At 39.5% G+C, this 22796-nt stretch overlaps 1 protein-coding gene across 3 annotated transcripts in view; it reads right to left on the bottom strand.

Annotated features, from left to right (window-relative positions):
• Positions 1-15050: 15050 nt before the first annotated feature.
• Positions 15051-22796, bottom strand: part of SHPRH (SNF2 histone linker PHD RING helicase) — a 51567-nt gene continuing 43821 nt past the window's right edge. For all 3 annotated transcript variants that reach the window (XM_069010435.1, XM_069010434.1, XM_069010436.1), the window contains 5 exons: positions 21067-21159; positions 20430-20516; positions 19795-19973; positions 17688-17768; positions 15051-16472 (listed from right to left, as the gene is read on the bottom strand). In XM_069010435.1, coding sequence (XP_068866536.1) covers positions 16376-16472; positions 17688-17768; positions 19795-19973; positions 20430-20516; positions 21067-21159 — 537 coding nt within the window. In that variant the 3' untranslated portion in view covers positions 15051-16375. The remainder of the gene's footprint in view (positions 16473-17687; positions 17769-19794; positions 19974-20429; positions 20517-21066; positions 21160-22796) is intronic.

The following is a 22796-nucleotide window of genomic DNA, read 5'->3' as shown; positions in this document are numbered from 1 at the left end:
TGCTTAGCATTATGTAAGAAGTCAAAGCACAACAGTAAACACCATGTAGGTGCTTCCTATCCAGTTCCAGCAGATGCATGCAAAGAACAGCTGGATTTTCTTGTATTCATGCTATTTTCCACATTACCTGTTCTTGTACCCTGAAATGCAAGTCATTGTACACTGTTGACTGTAGGCAGGCAACAAATAGGAATGCAAGTCTCTCAAAACAGCTCAGCAAAATACATAGTAAAGTGAGAAAATAGAAGATTTTTAACACATTTTCATTTGACTCAAATAGACAGGACAAAAAATGGATTTTCACATGACAAACTGAATTGAGTGTAATTTATATCACTTGTCATACAGGATGTAAAGATTGTTACCTGTTTATGTCTAAGTTAGAGAAAAGAGACAGATGAAATATTCCAGGGTGGGAATTGCAAAGCAAATCTTTACTCTTGTAGAAATTTTCATAGAACTATGATAAGACCAAGGTTTTGTTGCAAGCTCTCTTGTATTTAAAGACTCCTGATATTTTTTTAACATGCTATCCATCAAAATTCACGGTGAATGAGGCAAGATTCCCAGCTACTGATGGAGGGGACAGTGACAAAGGCCTGATGATTCCCTATCAATGCTTCAGAAACCCATGACTGAGTGACAGGAATAACCTCTCATCAATTCAGGAAAGAGCCTTTAGGAAAGATCTTCCTCATCTGACTTCTCTGTGCCTCTGCTGATTTATGGCAGATGGGAAACAGGTCTTGTGTCATGTCAAGTCCTTGCAATGATCAGACAAAATTCAGCTGAAGAGGTTTGCAGCTGAACTTATGAAAGGAATGGCATAGACCTTGTTTTGTCATTTTTGTTCTAACATTCTGGTCTTTCACCATATTGATGGCCTGGAGTTGTCTCCTTGATCTACCACCACTATTTATATTTTCCAAAAAGAAAAATTCTATTTTCTTTACTCCTGAAAGAATTATAAAGAAATAAAGAGAAAATGGTTTATCATTTCTGCTCTTTCCTCTAGACACAAGGATGTCTAGTGAGTCATCTAAATTCAGACTGAAGCCTAGAGAGCCACAGCAGGAGCTGTTTCTAATGACATTCACTGTCTAACATTATCTGTCTGACCGAATTTGGTAAGTTTGACATTATTCAGTGAGTCTGACTACAGGAATATGTAATTGTCACTGAGATCAAATGAAATTAAACAGATTACAAGGAAAAAAAGCCCATCAGATGAAGGCATAAAAATACCCTATTTGTTTAATGTGGATGAATACTTTCTAGAATTTGAGGATTCTTTTTCAAAAGAAAGGCACTTGGAATCTCCACCTCAGTCAGGCCTTGGCACAGACAAGGGTTTCATTGATTTCTGTATAAACATTAAAATTAAGCATTTGCATTCATACAGCTGAGGCCAGTTTGATTCTTCATCCTATTAATCCTAACTCAGATTTAACATAACCCTCTTACCTAAAGATCTACAAAAGATTTCTGGATTCAAATTTATGTAGAAATACATCTGTTCTGAGGCTCAGTCACAAAAAGTACAATGAAAGAAGTACAGCTAAGGAAGAAAAGTCAGAATATCTATTTCTCATAATTTCCTAATACTTTGAGCTTTATGTATATCCTGAATAGAAAATGGTGTCTTCTCCATAAAACAGATTTTTGAAAATGCCGATTCAAAAATGTAAACAAAATTAAATATTTTGATATTTAAGAATGAATAGTTCTTATTTCAAGTCAATGGGAAATAGAATTGTGAAATTCTTGCCCAAATCCTTCATGCTTCCACTCCCTCCTGCAGCCTGTCTTCTTCCCTGTGACAAACCTCTTGCCACTCATTGCAGCTTTCCCATAAATCCCATAGTGCACCATGAAGTAAAGAACTTAGCCCCTGGGATATGTGAAGCATTTAGACTAGCACTCTCAAAGGAAAATGACTCAGGGAAAACTTCTACAGAAACTGGGTATTGTATTTTAGGTATATTTTGCCTAGAAATCCCAGGTCAGCAGAGCAACCAGAGCAGAGGAACAACTTTGCTCTCTACTTACTGGTATTGCCTTGTGAGCCCCTAATTATGTGTGATGCTGTAGTAGTACAGAACTAGTCCAGCTCATACACAGGTTTAATTTTTAGGAAAATATTTCTTCTCTTTGACTCACGTTTGGATCGATCTTTTAGCCCAAGCATGGACTTTCATGAAGAGCTCTGCATTGCTCTGCAAAGGTAAAAGGTACCTTAAAGCCTGTGTGTGCCCAGCTCTCAGCAATAGTGTAACATGCACCCCTTGAGGAGAGCAGTCAGCAGTTCTTAGGGATATTGCTTGGCAGCCCTTTCCATTAGGAGACTAATGCAGTGGGGATGGACATCTCGGGAGACAAAGCTTGGTCTGGAAACTCTCATCCCTGGTTGTTTGAGGGGGTGACTCAGACCCCCTTCATGAAATATTATCATGCTCTAATCTAATTTAGCACTTCCCTGACTCAGAGATCGCTGGAACAGTATGTCCGAAATACAGTAATTACTGCCCCACACCTTGTCACACAGGGTGATTAATGATCACTGAAATTAGGAACCAGCCCAGCACCTTTTCCACTGGTAGCAACAGAGACTCAATAAATCTTTTATTTATGATAGCAAACAACTTCCATCATTAAAACAATTCTGTTACTCTTTTTTCTTTTACACAGGCCAATTTTTTCAGTTGTGAAATACATTGCAATCTTGAAAGACTTCCTTTGGGAAAGAATTTAAGTAACTGTTTGGGCCTGATGCCTTCCTTTTTCTTACACAAGTCATCCACCCACAATGTCCTTAATAAATGACATCACATTAATTCATAGAAATGCAAACCTCTCCTATACCAGTGTCTCAACAAGAGTGACAGAAGTCTTCTCAGTGAAGACTGAACAAGAAACCAAGCCTACCCTATGCTCCAGTATTAGTAATACTACAGGTTTCTCTTTCTGAGGTTTACCAAGGGGCCTCACAGCCACAGCACAGAGTTAGGGCTGAGACCAGCAGCCGATTAAGGCATGGCTCCATTGTCATGTGGCCCTGGAATTCAAATGAGGGAACCAGTACAGCAACCTGGAGAATGGTTAAAGGATTAAGAAAAGAAAAAAAAGTCATCTGTTAAATGAAAGCCAAGGTGTTTATTTTAAGTTTCATTAGTGCTGCTAAACATAGATTCTGGAGAACTGGAGATAGGCTGGTGGAGATCCAGAATATTTGTGTTGTGTGCAAGAGTTGAAGCACCTCTTCCCTCACATCTGTGCCTAGCACACAGTGCCTACAAAAAAAAAGACAGGAATGGAAAAGAACATCCTTTGTCAGATGCAGGACCCTTCTGCTCAGGTCTCAGCAATCAGTGCAAGGAACAAATCCTGATGTGGAGTTTGCATTAGGGCAAGTGTAGCTCGTTTTTCAGGTTCGTGTTTGCAATGACCCTCTTGGTGCTGAAGGCAGTGTGCGCCACTTACACAGCCACTTCCAAAGGCTGACTGGGTACAAGCATAGACACAGAAGCTGGGATGTACTGACACCTTTGGATGGGGTAGGGAAGAGTGGAGTGGTTATCACAGTCTGTGTACTAAAGAGGCTTTCCTGCCTCTCAGTGTGAAATGGTAATTTTGATGAACTGCCCAGCAAGGCTGCTGGAACCAGAAGGCTTTGGAGGCGTGTACTCTGACACCAAATGATGGCTTGACAGCACTCCACCCCAGTGGGCAACAGTCCTGAAAGTTCCCTTTTCCCATGCACAGCTCACTCTGATTTACAGGTGCACTGGCAGCAGAGCAACTCACAGCCAAGTACCAGAGGAGCTGATCTGAAAAACACCTCCTGAAGCACCAGAGCAGTGACCCACAGACGCATCCAGGGAAGACTGTAGTAATCTCCTCCTGTTGGCAGTGTGGGAAGAGCAGCCCTCAAGCTGAAAAACGACCTGACAGAGGAAGGCCCAGCTGTGTCTTTCTTTTCCTTTAGTGTGTATATGAACTCTTTGGGAAAAGTAACAAGGAAATGTTGAATACTGCATTAGTAGGAGACAGGTGATATTCAGCTTCCCTTTGCTGTAACAGCAAATCTAGCTGGTGATGTGGAAGGGATGATCTCCAGCCACATGAGATGTTTACTTGAATATGACATCCTCTGGGGCTCAGTTCCTGACCAAGTGAAGCCATGCTGGTAGAGTTGCTGAAAACAGCACCAGCGAGAAGTACTGAACTTCCCCCTCTGGTAAACGAGGGACAGAACTCCAGCAACACCTCTGGTTCAAGGCTGGTGCAAAGATCCCAAGAAGGTGATCATGTCAGGGAGCATTTTAATTATATTGGCCAGGATGAAAAAACCCTGATATTTTCTATCCAACCTTTGCAATTATTTATACAGCCTCTGGTATTTTGCAAAATGAAGGGAAGATTATTTCTTGTGTTTGCAGAGTTTGCACAGGGAGAGTTCCAGCTCTCTGTTTACCACTGAGTCACCAGCTGAACATCAACTTGACCAACTCGTGTTAAGCTGCAGCCAGTTACTTCCACCTCGGTGCCAGCAGTTCCCTCTCACTGCCAGCTAACCCTTGGCACAGAGCTCTGCAAATGCTCTTGCCACATTGCAGACAGAAAGTTCCTGCTGGTTTAGGACCAGTTCTTGCTGTAACTGAAGCAGCTTATGAAGGTTTTTATGTACTAATTCTCATGGTGGCTGTTTGTTTTATGTGCTGGAGTAGCCTGGAGCTGCAGGACATAGAAAAATAGGCTATATCAGTTTCTGCTTTGAATGGATGATTTGTATTTAAGAAGGGGCTTAACTGAGAAACAGAAATGTAACCATACAGTGTATCTACCTCAGAAAATCTCAAAAAATTAGGTTCAGGTACAAGGGAAGTCCATCTAAAATACAGCTTTCCCTTTCTAAATATTCATCATTTTCATCCTCAGTTTTTATAGTAGTCACTTACTGTTCTCTTGGAACACAGGCTGAGACTGTAGTTATCAGATGAAGCATGCCCTGGCTTAGGGTCGACTGAGGCTGCAACTCCCAAGGGATGGGAGACAGGTGCTCAGCACCCATTACCGTTTCACTGACACTTAGGAGAATTAGTGCAATTAGAAATTGCAAGACACAGGAAATTCTCAAGCTGACTCTCCAGGAATCTCTGGAGGCTAATTTTAATCTTCCTGAATGTAGGTTTTCCTGCAGAACAGAAATCTGGGAGCAGATGCTGCCCTAGAGAGCTGAAATATTTTTCTTGGATGAAACTCTATGCTCCTATGAAATAGTTAGCAAGAGTCTGATCCGTCTCTCCTTTCTGTAAACATCCTAGTGTTTACAGCAACATCACAATGTTAAGTATTACTGTACCAAATCCCGATGTCCCAACTCACGAAAAACTTCTATGAAGGCAGCAGGAATTCTTCTGTGGATAAGGCAAGCTGCAGCTTGCTCTAGATGGATGTAACCAGAGCCAAAGTTTACTCAGTTGCACTGGCAGGAGCACAACAAAACTCCATAAAGCTTCAGATTTACAGTGGACTGACTGACAGCAAAACATGTCCCTAGATACTGAAACATACCCAGAGGAACCAACCTGTTTGAACATCTCATTGGAAATGGCCAGTGCACACCTTACCTTTTGACCTTTCACTCCAGCTGTGACTCCTGTTTAGTTTTTAACTGTCAGAAGTCCAGATATTCCCTTTTCCTTTGCCATATGAATGCCTAACAATTTTTGTTCTATTAACACACAGTCTTCCTTATTCAGGATACAATGGACAGCCAAGCAAAGGAAAACAAGATGTAGCAATAATTTCTTATTGCGTGCGCTAGAAGGAAAAAGTTTCTACCCCCAGGCATTACCCATGCACTCCCACTTCTCTTACTGCAGTTCTACTTCACACATCCCCGTTCCCATGCTCCCTGGATGAGGATTACAGGTCTCAGTCATCACCAGCATGCACTCACAGTTCCTGAAGGCAGGGGCTCACTGCAGGGGCTTGTGGAATTGACACAGGGACCATCCTGTGCAGTATCAGCCAGGAGGGAGTCAGGAACCAGGTTCTGACAGCCTTCAGTCATATGCCATTGGTACCACATCCTCACCTGCCCAAAGCCAGAGGGGCTTTCTGACTCCTTCCCAGTCAAACCTCAATATGAAATGGATGTTTTCAGGGTGATTCCACTGAAATCCTACCTTTCATTTCTCACCCTGTACATCCTATTACAGTATTTAAAACGGAAGGGATTTCTCTCTCTCCAGCAAGGTGGAAGTGTACTTCATGCATGAGTGCTGGTACAGGTGATGTCATAAGATGCTCTCATCATAACACGATGTAATGAAAGCCTACATGTCACCTACCCCAGCTACTGAATCAATGAGATTCCACTGAAGACTTTCTGTGCAATCATCTTTTAATAACTGCACCCCAAAGAGCCTGTTGGTGCCTTCCTCTTACATCCTTAACACCTTGCTATTTGTTTGTAACCAAGTGTAACAGATATATAAAAGCCTTGATCAATGCATGCAGCATTTTTGACTGGTGTGCTGCCTTTTTGATAGGAAAACTATCTCCTGCCTGTTTACACCGTAAGTACTTCCACCTATCAGGTCATACCAGGCTCTGGTCTGTTAACAGATGTGGTGTTTTTCCCAAGGTCACACTTTTTTCCACATTATTGCTAGAACTGACATCTCTCGAGGAAGACTGGCTGCTCAATGCAGGACGGCTGTCAAAAGCTGTCAGCTGAGTGTGGGGGACATGGAAGACAATCCTGCTCTGCCTGCACACAACACTCAGTAGCAGGGAGCATTGCAAGGAACCCAGCAAGTCACAAGAGCCTTTGTGGAGCTGCATCAGTATACAATAAATACCACAGTAAGAGCAGGAACAGGATCCCGTTGTGTGCCAGCAGGCACCATGCGCGACAGCTTGTGCTGAATGGCTCCAACACCACTGTGCCAGCAGCTCTGGGCAAGGCAGGCAGCCCAAGACCAGCACTGTGCCAGTGCTGGCTGCCCCCGGCCCAGGTGGGTGAGCCTGGTCCCCCCACGGGATGGGGGAGGCTGGGGCTCCATCTCCGCTGCCATCTGGCTTTGGGCTCTTCACCCTCACATCCTTTGCAGCTTCTGTGCAGTGTTGTTGCAGGTTGTCCCTCCCTGTAAAACTGCTCCACAGCCCATTTAACTTGACAGAGAATATCGCATTTTGGATTTGTACTTTGGATTATACCCCAAGCACTTGTACAGTGCCAGAAGAATAAGGCCCTGCTGGAGCGATGTATGAAACTCACATAAGATACCTTTTCTCAATATAATTTCTTGTGCTTTATCAAGAAGTGTGGTTTTATGAAATGTATCTGCTATTTATTTTTTAGGTTCTATCTAGGTATAACTAAGTGCACATTTTTTTATATTTTATTAAATTTTTAAAATCTTAAAAGGAATTATAAACAGTAACACATGAACTGCAATACACCAGAGGGCCAAAGAGGTCTCCTCTAATTATACCACTCTCTTAAAAATAGTTTGTATATATTGGGATTGACCAGGGCTGATTTACAGTTCTAGGAAGGAAAATATGACACAACTGATCCAACAGATAACTTTATCAAGGACATGTCACAGGCCTGGTCTCCATGGAGCAGGAGACTGTAATGAAGAATTGCTGTAGGGAAGCATCAGCTGTTTCCAAAAGTCAGCAGTTTTGGAGCTGGCTTCAACCAACCACATTGGAAAGAATAATTATGGACCCCTGTGCTTCTACACATACTGTAATTGCAGTTTTGAATAACACTTACTTACACATGCAGAGCATTCCTATCAGTCGATACTATTTACCAGGTAACATCTATCAGACAAGTCAGTTACATTATGAGGAACAGGAACACAAATGATTAAGTGCTGTCTCTCAGAAGAGGCACCAGCTATTTTTCCACAAAGCAGGAAGATGGAGAGAAAAGGTATTGAATGTTACATCAGTCAGTATTATTTCAGTAGCAGGATAATTTAAAACAAAAATTTATATTCACAAAGGCTTTAAAATAGCTGCAAAGCTCAAGAGACACTATGATGTCATTTTGAGAGCAAACTGTGAGTGCAAAAGAAAGGCTATTGATGAAATATAAGGTTGTGCATTTATCCATACCCGATAATTTTCAAATAAAAATTTAGCTTTGGTACTTTCTAAATAAATGATTTCACTGAAATTACAACAGCTATATAAAGCAAGGAAACATAGAGGTAATCAAAATACACTTTTCTTGGCTTATCATCCAGGAATTTCAGTTTTGGAACACAATTGAAATCTGTTCTTTTCTCTCCTGTGGGTTGCTTTCTAGAAGTCATTAACTTGCTGCTGCAAAAGCTGATTAGTTTCAGTGTTCTGTTACTAGAACAATTAAATTACACAACATCAAATCGCTTGCAAATGCCTGGCAAAGTATCTGTTAATATGCAGTTATATGAAAGAAAACATTTTCTATCAAAATGTGTGTAATTATAGATTTAAGTCCCGGGTCGTGGCTTTGGACTTTAAAACCTCTCCACAGAATCAAGTGCCTCAAAAAACGGTCAAACGGTGTCCTGTGCCCAACAATAGGATTCCTAAAGTGCAGAGTGAGCAGGAACTTTACTCAGAAAACCTTTCCTCTCTATTTTAGAATCAAATCCCCCAGGACAGGGCTGGACACCCCTCTCTATCATTTCCCCACTCACATTTGTCTTCTGTGTTACAGGAGCAGCAGTGTGCCCTTTAGTAAGCAGAAGTTCATTCACTTTTTCTACCCCTTTGGTGTTTCATGTCCTTTAATTCTATTCTAGAGGCTTTTAATGAGAGCTGTAAATGATTCAGGATCACCCACCTTTGTTAAGAACAAGTAACAGGAAAGAAATACACACTCCACAGGGAAAAAAGAAAAGTCCTACTGAACAGTAGTAGTTTGTTGATGAAGGAAGCGTATGTTAAGAATTCTAGAAACTTTACAGAAAATCTATGCTTACAAGATGAACATTACACTATACAAAAGGAGAGATTCTCCAGAAATATCCATGACATGTCCCTCATTTGACACAGCAGGCTCAAACCTTTGGCTAGATTTCTCAGCACTTGTTTCCCTGCACAAGAGGGCTGGGCTTACTGCCGTTCACCCGTGCTGCAGAAACAGACGTTCATGAGGTGCAGAATTTCCCAAGTGGCAATTACTGAGTCCACTGTCTTGCCCCTTCAGAGACACTTGTTAAATTTACAGCAGAAGTGATTAATCACCTTGCCACTATTGAGCAAAACCTTCCTGTTTGGTTCAGTAAGGTTAATCTATAAAAATAGATCTTACAAGTTTGAACTGTTATCCTTAACAAATCCACAGCATTTGACTGGGAAGTCCTATGACTTAGGTGCACATTAGGGGCTAAAACTTTTCAATATTCCCATTTGTTCAACCACTGCACAGCCCTGTATGTTCATAGCCCAAGAACTTTCAGTAAGAAAGTGACTAATATCTCAAATCTGGAACACAAAAATGTGCCACTGCATTTAGATGAACATTTAGCTCCAATGAATAGGCTACACTTACAATCTTTCACCCTTTGTTTATTCATTGCTCGTATCAGTGACTCATTCCTCCCACAGAAAAATCAGCAGAAGGGCACTCACATTTTACAACTATTCCTCATTTTTTGCCTTCAACCTCCTCCCATCTCCTCCAACTCCATCTAGAACAGATTCCACCTGTACTGCAGCATGTACAACAGCAGCACATACGAATGGATCACCTGGTCTCAGAGATATCCCCCTCCATCTCTTTTCTGGCTGGCAGTGAAGTGCTCTGGGCTTTCTGTGACAGGAACTGTAGGATAGAACGTCTTTTAACCAGATCTGCTTACAAGATCTAACATTGGGGGCAGCAGTTACCACGGGGTAATCATGTCCACATCTCCTACATTGCTGCACTAAGATTTTGTAGAAGACTAGAAGTGAAACAACACATATATATGTCTTTCAGTAATACTTGGTATAATAAGTATAACTGAGGTTAGACTAGAAGTCTGTACTTTCCTGGGTCTTCCCTCATGTCCTTCTGGTAAACTGGAACAGCATTAGCTACCTTTCAGTCAGCAGGGAGCTCCCCAGACCTTTGGTAGATGATCAGGAGGGGTTCTTCCATACCATACACCAGCTCCTTCAGAATGTTGGGATGAATCCCATCAGGCCCTATGGACTTGTGAACATTCAGCCAATACAGCTAGTCCCTTACAATTTAAGCATTCACAAATGCAAAGTCACCGTTCCCACACTCATGAAACTCCATCTCAGGAGACTCCAAGAGTGACAAGGCAAAATTCCATCAAGGTAACAAGAAAGGCAGTCTAGATTTTCTTCCTTAACCAAATGACGTAGTCAAGAGGAAGTCTGGCACACATAGATCATCCATTAGCATAAAGAAGGGACAATTCCTAGCAACATAACATGAATCCCATTAGCTCACTTGCTATGACAGGATAGAAGGAAAAGCGGCATAAAACTCCTCACAACTATCTAAGCCAGCCTAAACCAACAATTTACATTTTGAGACACTCTATAAGCAGTCAGACCTTATACTTGGTAGAATTTGGAAAGGTAGTTTCTACCCAGTATGAAGGCTGTTATCAAACCAAGAGATGTTACATCATGGAAACAATTACACCTGTTCCTAAACTGCTAAAATTTGGTTTGTGTCCAGTTCAGTGAATGGGGTTGGGCACTTGCTTGTGTAAGCTCTATAAATACACAAAACAAAGGAACTTAGAAGTTAGCCCTGGAAGGCTGATATCTTGTACATAGAAGAAAACCCAACCAGAGATTTACAGGTATCTCACAATCCAATTGCCTAAGAATTATTCTAGTACTTAGAAACCCTATGTCATCTACTTCTACCCAGGGTGACTTAACTCCTTAACAACATTTGGAAGCTACAATTTCAACTAACTGTCCTCTTTACACAGTGAATGACTGTAGAATACAGAGTGCCTACTTGGGACTTGAATGCAGTACTACCATGAATCAGTAGTTACCTATTCCTTCTTCCTTCTCTTAAGAAGAGAAGACAGTGGATACACTGTGATTTGTGACAGTGCTTCACGTGCACTTTATGAATGCCGAAACTATAGGCTTGGCAAGAAAAACCTGTAAGCCTCACTGCTTACTCAGTAAATAGATTACTGAGGTCCTTTTTGTATGTCAGATGTACGACATAAAACCAGATATATAAAAGTTACCAGACTGAAATTCAATATCTGCTGCTAGAGTGGTGAAGAAGAGGGGTAAATGAAAATATTATAGGTACAAAAAGGAGTTTGTAACAGGCTAAAATTCCCTTTACCTCAGATAGTTTTCCTGTGATGCAGTAAGCTAGTTTTACTATAGCCATTTTTTGGATTATAACTCTTTTACTCTACTTCCACTGACCAAACACAAGCATTCTTTGTAATAAACTGAGCAAGCTGGGGGTAGGAGGAGGGTGGAACAAGATGACTGACACAGAAAAAAACACAGGCGGCAGGCAAGACAGATGTCTTGCACCTTACTTTTTTCTCCATTATGAAATCCATTTAATTTACATTTATAGCATATAATCTTGTAAAGACCTCACTTGTTTCAGGCAACCAAATCAGAAGAAAAAAAAGCACAGGCACGGTGGCTTTGTAACTTGCCTTTCAGCCTAGAGGAAAGCATAGCATACAGATTTTAAGCAGTAAGTCTTTAGATTAAGCTTCAGAAACAGGCTTTATTTACAGCTAGAAAAACCCTAGATTTCTAGGTTTTCCTTAGAAACTCATCTAATTGCTTACCTTGGGAGAGCAATACATTACAATTTTTTTCTTATACTGATCAATGCAAGATTGATCAATACAGACTTTTTTCCCTGTAAATTACTGAAGCACAGTTTTAACTGAACAAATAATTCTGTGACTCCTGAAAAAGGTAATGTAGTCATAAGGACTGCAAAAATGAATGGAAAGAGGACAGCACTGTTTGTGTCAAAAGAGACAGTGGTAGAGAGCTGTTAGCTGGGGCCCAGCTACTAGTCCAGACAGAATTTTACAGGAGGATGCACATCTAATCATGGATTTTACCAGATACAACTATTTTTTTTATTTCTGTAGGATCCTGCTCACAGACTAATACATCTGCACACACTGGCTGTTTGGAAGAGATGGTTTGGAAGGCCTATCTCACAAAAAGCATCATCAACTCCTATGTCCAGTCCTTAATATGCAACTTGAACATGCAAGAGAAGACTGAGGTAAATCTCCTTTTGTGGTACCTGACCTGAATGAAAATTGTAGTATGTCCTGGACTTTCATTAGTATGTGAAAAAGTTACCTAACAGGTTAAGGTGTAAACAGGTTAAAGATGGCACAGGCTGATTTAGAGACCAAGAGGGAATCTTAACTTACAAATTCTCTTAAATATCCTCAGTGACATTCACAGAGCTCAGTTTAACACCAGAAGTTTAACACCTCAGTTTCCAAGGCAATCATATTGTGTGGTTCAAGGAAGTTCACTATTTGCATCAAGCTTTTACAGATACCAGAATGACAGCCCTGTTCTATAAGGCACTGAACTTTATATACAGTGAGAAAACCTGTCCCAAAATGCTCACCAGCTACAGTCAAAAAAGCTCCTAACATCCTTTGTCATGGAAATGGAAGAGATAAAAAGTCAGCACTGAGGTCTTTGATAAAGCCTCATTTTTCAAGGGACTGACTTCACTGGATAAGTAATACTGTTAACTTGGATCACATTTACATGTTTGAGCAGGAGAACACACAAGAATCTGGTACATGACTCTGGTATGTCCATGTGAATGTTTGCAAACACTCCAGTCAGTATTTGTAAGTTTCTGTCTTCTGTGGAAAATGCCATTTCTAGGAGTATATTGGAAGTCTTAAGATAGGGCAGACTCTGTTTTCAGCTAAGATACTGTCTTTCAAAAGTGTTCTGGTAGAGAGCAAAACCATGACAGCACCATGAAAACAAGCTTATTGTTCTTTGATAAGAGAAAAGCACTGCAGATGTACGAGCTGCACCCTCAGCAGGAAAAAAAAGAAAAAAAAAGAAAGAATTCATTTCATGAGAAGTCTCTTAAGATGTCTGAAAGAAAAACCTTTGTCAAAGAAACTAAGTGTTGCAAAGAATGGAAAATAGCATTAAATATGGTCTCCGTGTTTAGTATTATGTGAAACTTGAAGAATCAATTCTACTACTGACACTGGCTATATACTCCAGTGGTTCGACCCTCAAATTTCAAGAGGTGCTTTAACACAACTCATGCCCACCTTTTAGTGTAGTATCTCCAGAGCTCTAGGTGCTGGTGCTCCAGGGCAGTCAGGAGAGCACCTAGAACCACATTTTCTGGCATTCCATGCTGTTATGTGAGTATAAAACAAGGTAAGCCAGGACTAAAGACTCATGCAGTGCTTGATAAGCAGCTGTGTTTTTGGTTAGGAATTCAAAAGCCACATGTTTATAAATAAACAATGAAACCATCATGTTTATATAAATAAGCCAAAACTTGGAAGAGGTTGGGAAACCTCTCATAGCTGACATTTTTCAGTTTGCCTCTCTGTCTTCATATTCATTGACAACTATTTTTCCCACATCTAGTTAATTAAAATGGGAGCTATGAATGTAAATACTATGTGCTTCCACAGTTTTTAGCACAGATATATAATTTCTCAGAGTGAATAGCAGCTTCTTGTGCAGTCATATTGTGTTGCACAATATCAAAATTATCTGAAGATGATGAGGAAATTGGAATGTTGCTGCCCTCAGAGTTCCTGGAGTGTCTGTACAGCATGATCTCCAGCACACTGTAAAATAATTTAGGCTGGAAGGGATCCATGGAGGTCATCTGGTCCAACACACCACACATAGCAGGACCAGCTTCAAAGGTGGATCAGGTTGCTCAGGGTTGTTTGAGTTCCCAATACATTCAAGGATGGAGATGTTACAGTTTCTGTGTAAACTGCTCGATCAATTCTTATCTAAAGAAGAGTCTACTATCTATTCCATTTCCCTTGCTGCAAACTGTAATCTGCAAAGACAAAAATCAGTCCTCTCCAAAATAAAATGTACATAGAGAATCATAGAATGGTTTGGGTGAGAAGGCACCTTAAAGATAATCACTGCAACCCCCTGCTGTGGGTAGGGACACTTTCAACTAGACAAAGGTCCCATCTAACCTAGCCTTGAACACTTCCACAATCTCTCTCAGCCAGAGGGAGTCCACAATCTCTCTCAGCAACCTGTTCCAATGCCTCACCACCCTTTTAGTAGAGAATTTTTTCCCAATATTCAATCTAAACTTGCCCTCCGTCTTATGGCCATTCCCCATTGTCCTGTCACTGCAGGCCCTTGTCAAAAGTAATTCTCCAGCTTTCTTGCAGCCCCCCTGTAGGTACTGGAAGGTGCTGCAAGGTCTCCCTGGAGCCTTCTCTTCTCCAGGCTGAACAACCCCCACTGTCTCAGCTGTTCTTCATGGGAGAGGTGCTCCAGACCTGTGATGAACTTGGTGTCCCTCCTCTGGACTTAATCCAACAGGTCAATGTCCTTCCTGTGCTGGGGACCCCAGAACTGGACACACCACTCCAGGTGGGGCCTCACCTGGGCAGAGCAGAGGGGCAGAATCCCCTCCCTCATATCCTCCTGGTCACACTTCCTCTGATGCAGCCCAGGATGTGGTTGGCTTTCTGGGCTAAGCCAACTAAGATTGGCTATTACAAATATGGGAAACAGAGAAACATTTTCTGTAAAGTTACTCAAATACTTTTTTCTCAAGAGTATCCAATTGGTCCAGAAGGCCAACAGAATATGTATTCCAGAAAAACACTTTTTAGTATAGTATTATTCGTGCAAATTCTATTCCCATTTGTTGTCAGCAGCAGCAAACTTGTCTGCCATGTGGATAAACTGACCAGTGCTACTCAAACGTATGACTGAAGACAGAACTCAAGCAGATCAATAACTAATGGCAAATCTACTCAGCAGACATGGTTAAAAATTCTAAGATGAGATTTCTTAAAGGGCTCATTTTAATTTCAGCCTCAAGTAAGATTTTTGAAATACACAAAAATCATTGTCTACTGTAACAGCAAAATATTGTAATTTGAGGGAAGTAGCCTGTTGCTTAAGCATACCCATTTTCCTGCTCTGTAAATACAAAATTGTGTTTAATGCCAACTGTATAATTGAGCTTGCTTCTGTAATACCTTTGGAAATTAATGTTATGTAAATGCACATCCACACCCTATGCCCAAAAGGGTTAAAAATTATCTTGCCTACCTTCACCAGTCTAGAAGTTAGCCTAGATTTGTTTTCCAAACTATCTACTGTCAACAGAGATGGGTAATCTTGCATATCTAAAGATGAAACTTCACAAAAGTTCCATTTCTCCCCACTATTTTTCTAACTTAGACCAGGCACCTAATAACTAGACTGCCTACTATAATTTCTTGTATTTTGTATATTTAGATTGCTGCATCTTTAAGGAGAAGAACTAGACAAAAAGATCAGGGTGAGAAAATGCACAGAAGCACCAAATAATTATGAAGTGATCAGCAGTGTAACCAATTAATTTTTGAAAATTCTGTAACAAGTGCTTTTTTTTTTTACCCAGAGCACTAAATTAGTCACAGCTTAAGTGAAAACATGTACTGCAAGTCTTTAACTGATCACCAGACCAACACACATACAAAAAGCATAATTTAATTATCATCTTTTTGCAGTGAGTAAGCATTAACAATGAAATATTTAACTGTCAAAAGTCTTTATGAATATCTAAAAGCCTAATACAAATATCCAAATTATTAGTAAAGATTAGTAATTTGAAGTGTTAACAATAAGACATTTAATAACTCTGCATTAAATCTAACAAGCCCTTTCTAGAAGAATATTAATTTACAGTCATTCTTTCTAACAACTCTTTGTACAGTAAAAAAAATTAGATTTGTATTTTTCTGCTTCCCTTTCCCACCCAACCACCCACATAGTTTTGCTCTCAGACTGAGCTACTAGCCGATCAAACCTGATGGTAAAAATCCTCTCAACCAAGGGTCCAAGATCTCAGTTTTAGCATCCAGCTCAAATGCTCTTTGGGAATAAAATCCATGTTTTTGTATAATGTGCAAAGTGCAACTTTTATCCAGTGCCATCAGAAGTGTGTGCTGCTATGAATGTCACCAAGGAATAAATCAGTAACAATTAAGACTTCTCAATTTCCAACTGCTCTGTTATGGACAAATGTTAGACGATGTCTACAGGAATGAAAGATCAAGTGGATTATATCCTGGTGCTTATGGGGTCAGATACGTTCCAATTTCATTAGATTAAACCAATGTTTCTACTCAAGTTCTTCAGTTTCCTCTGTAAAAAGGTCAGCCAAATCTGCCACTGTCAACACTGAGGCTTCCGACTGTTTCATGGAAGAGCTCGTGTGGCTGTGGGAAAAAATTGCATGCAGGCATCAGAGAAAGAATCAATGTCAGTAACAAGCTGTGTGCACTGAAGACAGACCACACAGTTCAGAGCCAATACCTGCTCAGCTTTGAGGCTCAGCAGGAAAACACACCTTCTGTCCAGGAAAACACATACACTCATCAGCTACTGCTCTTGCACATTCCAAGTAAGATACAAAGTTCATCCACCATCCCCAACAGTGGCCAACACCAAATACTGCAAAGGCAGCAGAACATGGAATAATCTGCTTTGACCTCTTACCATTCAAGGGATTGGCTTCAGCTTCCAAGCATGAGGTTAAATATTACTTTCAAAACACTAACCCTCATGGGATCATTCAACCACTGTACATTCATCCAGATTTTATGTGCAAAAGTAGTGCTACTTCACAGATAAGGAGAATAAATCATTCTTCAAGAACTAAAACTGGAATCTTTCATAACTAATGCCAAAGATGTGCATGTAAATTTTTAGTTTCATTATCTGTAACAGGCAAAATTTCCTTAAACTAAGGCCTCCTCCTAGGTTTCTCATGTGTATACAATCTATTTAAAAAGTACAAACCTCTTACACTGTCTGCATAAAGAATGTAAATAGCATTTTTGGTCTCACTCCAATCCATCACTGCTTATAGATTTTGGAAACACAAATACAGTGAGAACTGCTTTCTGTGTCTGCACACCAGCCTGATGTATGACTTAGCATCTGGGTAATGCCTGCACGGACTGTGAAACCAAGGAGGGTGACACAGCACTGTTGGACGGGGTTTCTAGGATTTAAAAATAACAAAAGAAAGAACCCATGTTCTGTATCAGTTTGTAACAGATGCTGTTGCTCTAGTGGCAGGCTTAGTCCTACTCCATCAATTGCAATGTTTTTATACTAACGGAAATAGGTAAACTGAAAAGATAAATCATATCATAATACATAATTTATTAATTGGGCTTTTATGAAATAAAATACACAAAACATAACCAAAATATTTTCCAGAGAATTAAAATACCTCAAGCTGCAAGTTACTGGAACCAGGTTAAAATTTTTGAAGTCTTAAAACTGTTTTGCCAATCAGAACACTTTGAAGAACAGCTGAAGTTTATCTTTAAGATATACACGCCTAACCACAATAAAAGTATGGTGGAGAACCAACTTTTCATTTTCAGTGCAGTAATGATGTTTTAAAAAAATTCAACACATACCTTCTATCTACAGTTTTCAGCATAGTCTGCATTCTCTCTTCTATTGTTGCTTTTATCAGGAATCTATGAACAATTGTAGATCTGAATGTGTTTAAAAAAAAGAAAACACCACCATAAGTGAGCAGAAGTTATAGTTATACTGTTATTGCCACAGTTTATATAATCTCACACTAATTCTTGTAAAAGTGTTGAAAATATACCTCTGTATTTTAAGAAATAAATGTTACAAGTAATTAGCAACTTCCACTGACATTTCAGGGTGCTTAGTGCCTCCCTAACACACTTTCACTCTACCAATCACATACTAAATGAAAGTAAGCTGTATTAGCTAAAATCCTAATGTAGATACTGGGCAAAGTTCTGCTTTCTGTGTCCTTACTAGAAACATTTCTCCAGAGCCTAAAGAAAAAAAGAGCTTTGCCCACTGGTTATATACAATGTTCATATTTAATTGTCACAAATTATTCCAAGAGACAAGGGCTCAATGTGATGGATAATTAAACCTAATACCTAGAGTTTTAATAACATTATTTTTGAAGACAGCAAAATATTATAATTTTTTTTAAAAGAAGTTAGTAATTGTTGTCAGTAAACATTGGTAAAACATAAAACGCAAAATGTCAATAAACATAACACAAAATGAAATTCCATTTATGAAATAAAATTTCAAAAAAGAAAGCAGTAATTGAGAAAAGTGCCAGGCACAAGAAAGTGAAACGGAAAAGAGTCAGATCCAAATATAAAAATGAAAAATCACCCCATCATCCCCAGTATAAACATTTTTCAAGGTAAGAACCCTTGAAAATGCTTAGACAGTTTTCAGATTCATAGGCAATGGTCTACCCCAAAAAAATGAAAGTAAATAAGAACTGAACTGGAAATAGATGCACCAGTGACACTAAACAGAGTAATGCTCAGTGTACTTGGAACACAGCTCTTTCTTCAAATAAGCCTTGCTGAAGTCTTAATTCTTAGAAAGTACAACGTATCTAGGTGGTTTTATTGCAAGGTTTTTGCCAGACCTCTTGTGCCAGCATCATGTAAAATTACACCATAGGCTGTTGCAATCAGTCTTTCCTATGCCCTCACAGTTTATTCAAAATCTTTACCAACACACACCAATATCCACCTGTTCATAAGCATTCTTCCACATACGTGCTCCTTCATGTGCTCTCTCTTTGCTTTCATTTCCAGAACACAAACCCCACTATTATTCTACAGTATTATTATTCCAGAATTGACTGTGGCTACTATTTTTCTTCTTCGTGTACTGGGCTTTTAATTTTTTTCTCAAGTGACATGAGACCTTAGGAAAAATATATACATCTCATATGTTGAGGGCAAACTTCCTAAAAAGTTTGTTAAGTGTTCAGTACTACCGATGTCAGAGCAACAACACTGAAACAAACAAGAGACATGCAAACTCATTAATGTCTTCAAAATGATGTAGACAGCGGTGAGGGCAGAACTGTGATTTAAAAACTTATCAGTTCTAAAGAGAGTGTGCTATAGCTTTTTTTTTGGAAAAAAAAAACCAACCAAAAAAAGCCCCAAAACAAGGAAACAAAAAACTCTCAACAACTTATGCGGCTTCTAACCTGGACCTGAGAATGACCAGCTAAAAGGAGCCTCTCAAGGAAACTCAGACAGGCCATGCCTGAATTTAGCCCTATATGACATAAACAATGAGTTGCTCGGACCTGCAAAGCTAAGACATTTCTGGACATTTTTGCAAGCAGAACTCCAAGGTTAAAAACTAAGGCATCAATGGCACACACATAAAATATAGGGCAGCAGCTAAACAAGGTTTTTCAGAATTTTAGACTCAAGAGCCTATACTCTTCCTAAATGCCCAAATGCAATTTATTTTTGTGTCTTACCCCCGAAGCACAAAATAACTCTCTAAAATACACAATGTGATTATTCAGTAAACTTTTTTTATTTTAATCTTTCTGTCCCTTGCATGATCATCTTTAAAACCAGGATTCCTATGAACACCCTCATCTCCAAAATTGGGGAGTTCAGTGGACTAGAGTTATTCTAATTTAGAGTATGCAGATCTATTCTGGACCACATCTAAACCATTGAACACAGCTGTAAATCTTACTTTGTTTGGCCAATACGATGTACTCTGCCAATAGCCTGTAGCTCATGTGCCGGATTCAGAATGGGCTCCACGAGTAGAACATGAGTTGCTTCGATGATGTTTAGTCCATTGGAACCAGTGTGAAGAGGCAGCAGCAAAATATTGATGTTGGGATCATATTTAAATGCAGACAGGTTTTCCTAAAAGGCAAACATCACAGCAGTGTCACACAAGTTCCTCAACAAGAAGTGTGGGGGACGGGACTACATTTTCAACAAATTGTAACAGCTAACACAGGCTCCAGAGTGACAATCTTGCAGGTCTGATCCAAGACCTGGCATCTCAGAACAGATACATGACAGTTTCAGGAAGGCATGAACTTCTTGCAACACTGATCAGTATGTCTCATCCTTAGCTTCCATGCCAACGCATCTTTCTCAAAAGCACATGTACTGCTTATCTCCGAACGCTTTAAATTGGGGCTTTTGAGATTATGATTTTTAGAATTAATGAGTTAGAGATCAAAGTTTCTGCCAAACAAATTTGCTGCTCTTTTAGTTTCTGAAATGAAGCAACAAAGTAAAAGGATCAGATTAACTTCTATGAACTACAATTTTCCCACTGAAAATAATTTAAGAAAAATATCCTTTATGTACCTGAAATTTACTAATTCCATTGATCTGAGAAAAAATCATGTTGTTGTCATACAAAGCTTTTGAAATTATATCCAACACATCTTGCCACTGTAAAAAAAAACAAAACAAAACCACACAACACAATAAAAGTAACTCAACATTACAAACAGCAATGACAACTAAAAAATATTAATTAACTTCCCCTAACAAAGAGTAGATTAAAATGCTTTTCAAAATGCTAGCACTTGCAATTAAAAAAAAAACAAACAGTGAGCTAGAAACCAAATCTTTCATAAAACTAAGTAAGACAGGTAATTTAGAAAGATCAGCTCGAATAAAAGAAATTGGTAGCCACTGCAAAAAGAGTTTTACAATGTATCAAAACCATTTGGACATCACTTTTAAAAGTATCTAGAATTTCTACTGCTTCCATACAAATCTAAGTGTTTGCCCTTTAAAGGAAAGCTTTTACATCTGCTGACTATGATCATTATTCTTGTTCCCATTACAGGACTTGCCCTATAAATCCTGAAAACAATCAAGTGGTTGTACAGAATGATTCAACATTTTGGTAGCTAAACTAGTTCCTGAAAATATTATGAACGCCTTAAACTCAAAACACACATGCAAAGACAAGACAGAAAATGGTGATTAATACCGTTGAGAAAACTAAGGATTTAGCCCCTGGATCTTTAAATTGAATTCTCTTCAGTGTTCGGACCACAGCTTCCACTTTGGTGGAGTGACTTCCCTTTGAAAAGGCAAAGAAGCACATTAGTAAAGCAGGATAGTAAAACAATCCTTCCACAATCATTGCTTAATTAAATGATGGTATATTAGGTCTCTTACATATCTTACACAAAGTTAAAAATTATCAGCCTTGAGGAAGGGCAGGTTAAGTAGCACTGAACTACTTTTATCTCTCCCTTATAATGCACTGCATTAGGATCAGTAGTGTGTAACAGCACGTGCAGCACATGGAAGAATGAAGTGCCATCTAGATCTGCATGAAGCAAAATAGACGGCCCAAGCAGAGCAGTGGCACCACCAAACATGCCCATTAGGCCTCCTGCAGTTTAACTTTGTGGCACAGTCTTTAGAGAATCTTCCAAATGCACTTTAAAATTTCCCTACCTTCACACCTCTTGAAAATGGACCAAGAAAAAAAACCTACCTGAATCCTGTTCTGTTGCTTTTGTTTCTCATTCTGGCAACATCGAACTTACATTCAGTACTATGAATCTTGTTAATTATATTTAAAACAGTAAGGAAATTGTAAATATAATTTAATTTTTGAATGATAGTGAGCTGCAACAAAAACATCTTCATATTCTGCATTCAGAAGTATTTCAGTGCTTAATGAATCCAACACTATATTCTACTTCTTGTCCATTTTGGTTTATGTACTCTTCCCTTTCACCTTAGGTCAGCAAGAGGATACCATGAGAAATAATTCTTTTTTCCATCTCCTTCAGTATGTACTTTGTATTACAGCAATTTTACCTGATGTCTTTTTTAAAGAAGCCTTTACTTTCTTACAAGTTGCTACATGCACAGTGATTTCAAGCTGTGCTAGATTCAGCTGGACAAATACTGTTTTATTTCTGTCTGCACCTGTCTTTTGAACATTGAATTAACTATTGGCTCACTACAATGACAGATCAAATTTACTGAAGTCATGCTGCTTGCAGAATTGGCTGGGAAGGATGTCAGCAGTCTCAGCACAAGCTGGGAACCAATGCTGGGCTGCTTGATCATTCACACATTAGATAGCTAACATGTGAAAGACTTCTGCAGACTGTTTTACCAAAGGCTGCAGTAAACAGTACCATTTTATTACTCAGGGTCCTCCCCAGTGATTCCAACTCTGCAATGTCACAGCCACAGAAATTAACCACCTTTCTTCCATGTCACTTCTGCTGCACCTGGTAGACATTGACACTGTTTGCAAAGTCAGATGGACAATTAAAAATGCTTATGTTGGCAGGTGTTCTGATCTGAAAGGATGACACATTTGCAGCCCTATGGCAGTTGCCTCCCAATCATAAACACCTACATTAGGAGATCCAAGACTAGCTTTTAGTACTTCCTACATAATTCCAGGGTCATATATGTGCTTTTCCAATACCATTCATCTCTGATTCAGTGATGACAATCCTGGAAAATCTGCTCTGTCTTTTCCTCAGAAACTGTTTTTAGACCTTATCACAGGTTCTATTTTAACCTGCTATAACAGATAGTAACTTAAGCCACTGTTGTTGATTTTTCCACGCTTCAGATTCCTGTGACTCAGGTGTCACAAAGGTGACTTTGTGCAAGATCAGTAAGAGGATCTATAGCAGAGAAAAGAACAGCACAATGCTCAAAGTGGTCACAGTCTTTTTGCTC

The sequence above is a fragment of the Aphelocoma coerulescens genome, chromosome 3 (genome assembly GCF_041296385.1).
Source record: "Aphelocoma coerulescens isolate FSJ_1873_10779 chromosome 3, UR_Acoe_1.0, whole genome shotgun sequence".
NCBI classification, from domain to species: domain Eukaryota; kingdom Metazoa; phylum Chordata; class Aves; order Passeriformes; family Corvidae; genus Aphelocoma; species Aphelocoma coerulescens.
Note: the sequence above shows the minus strand (reverse complement) of the source record. Positions and strands in the feature narration are given on the sequence as shown.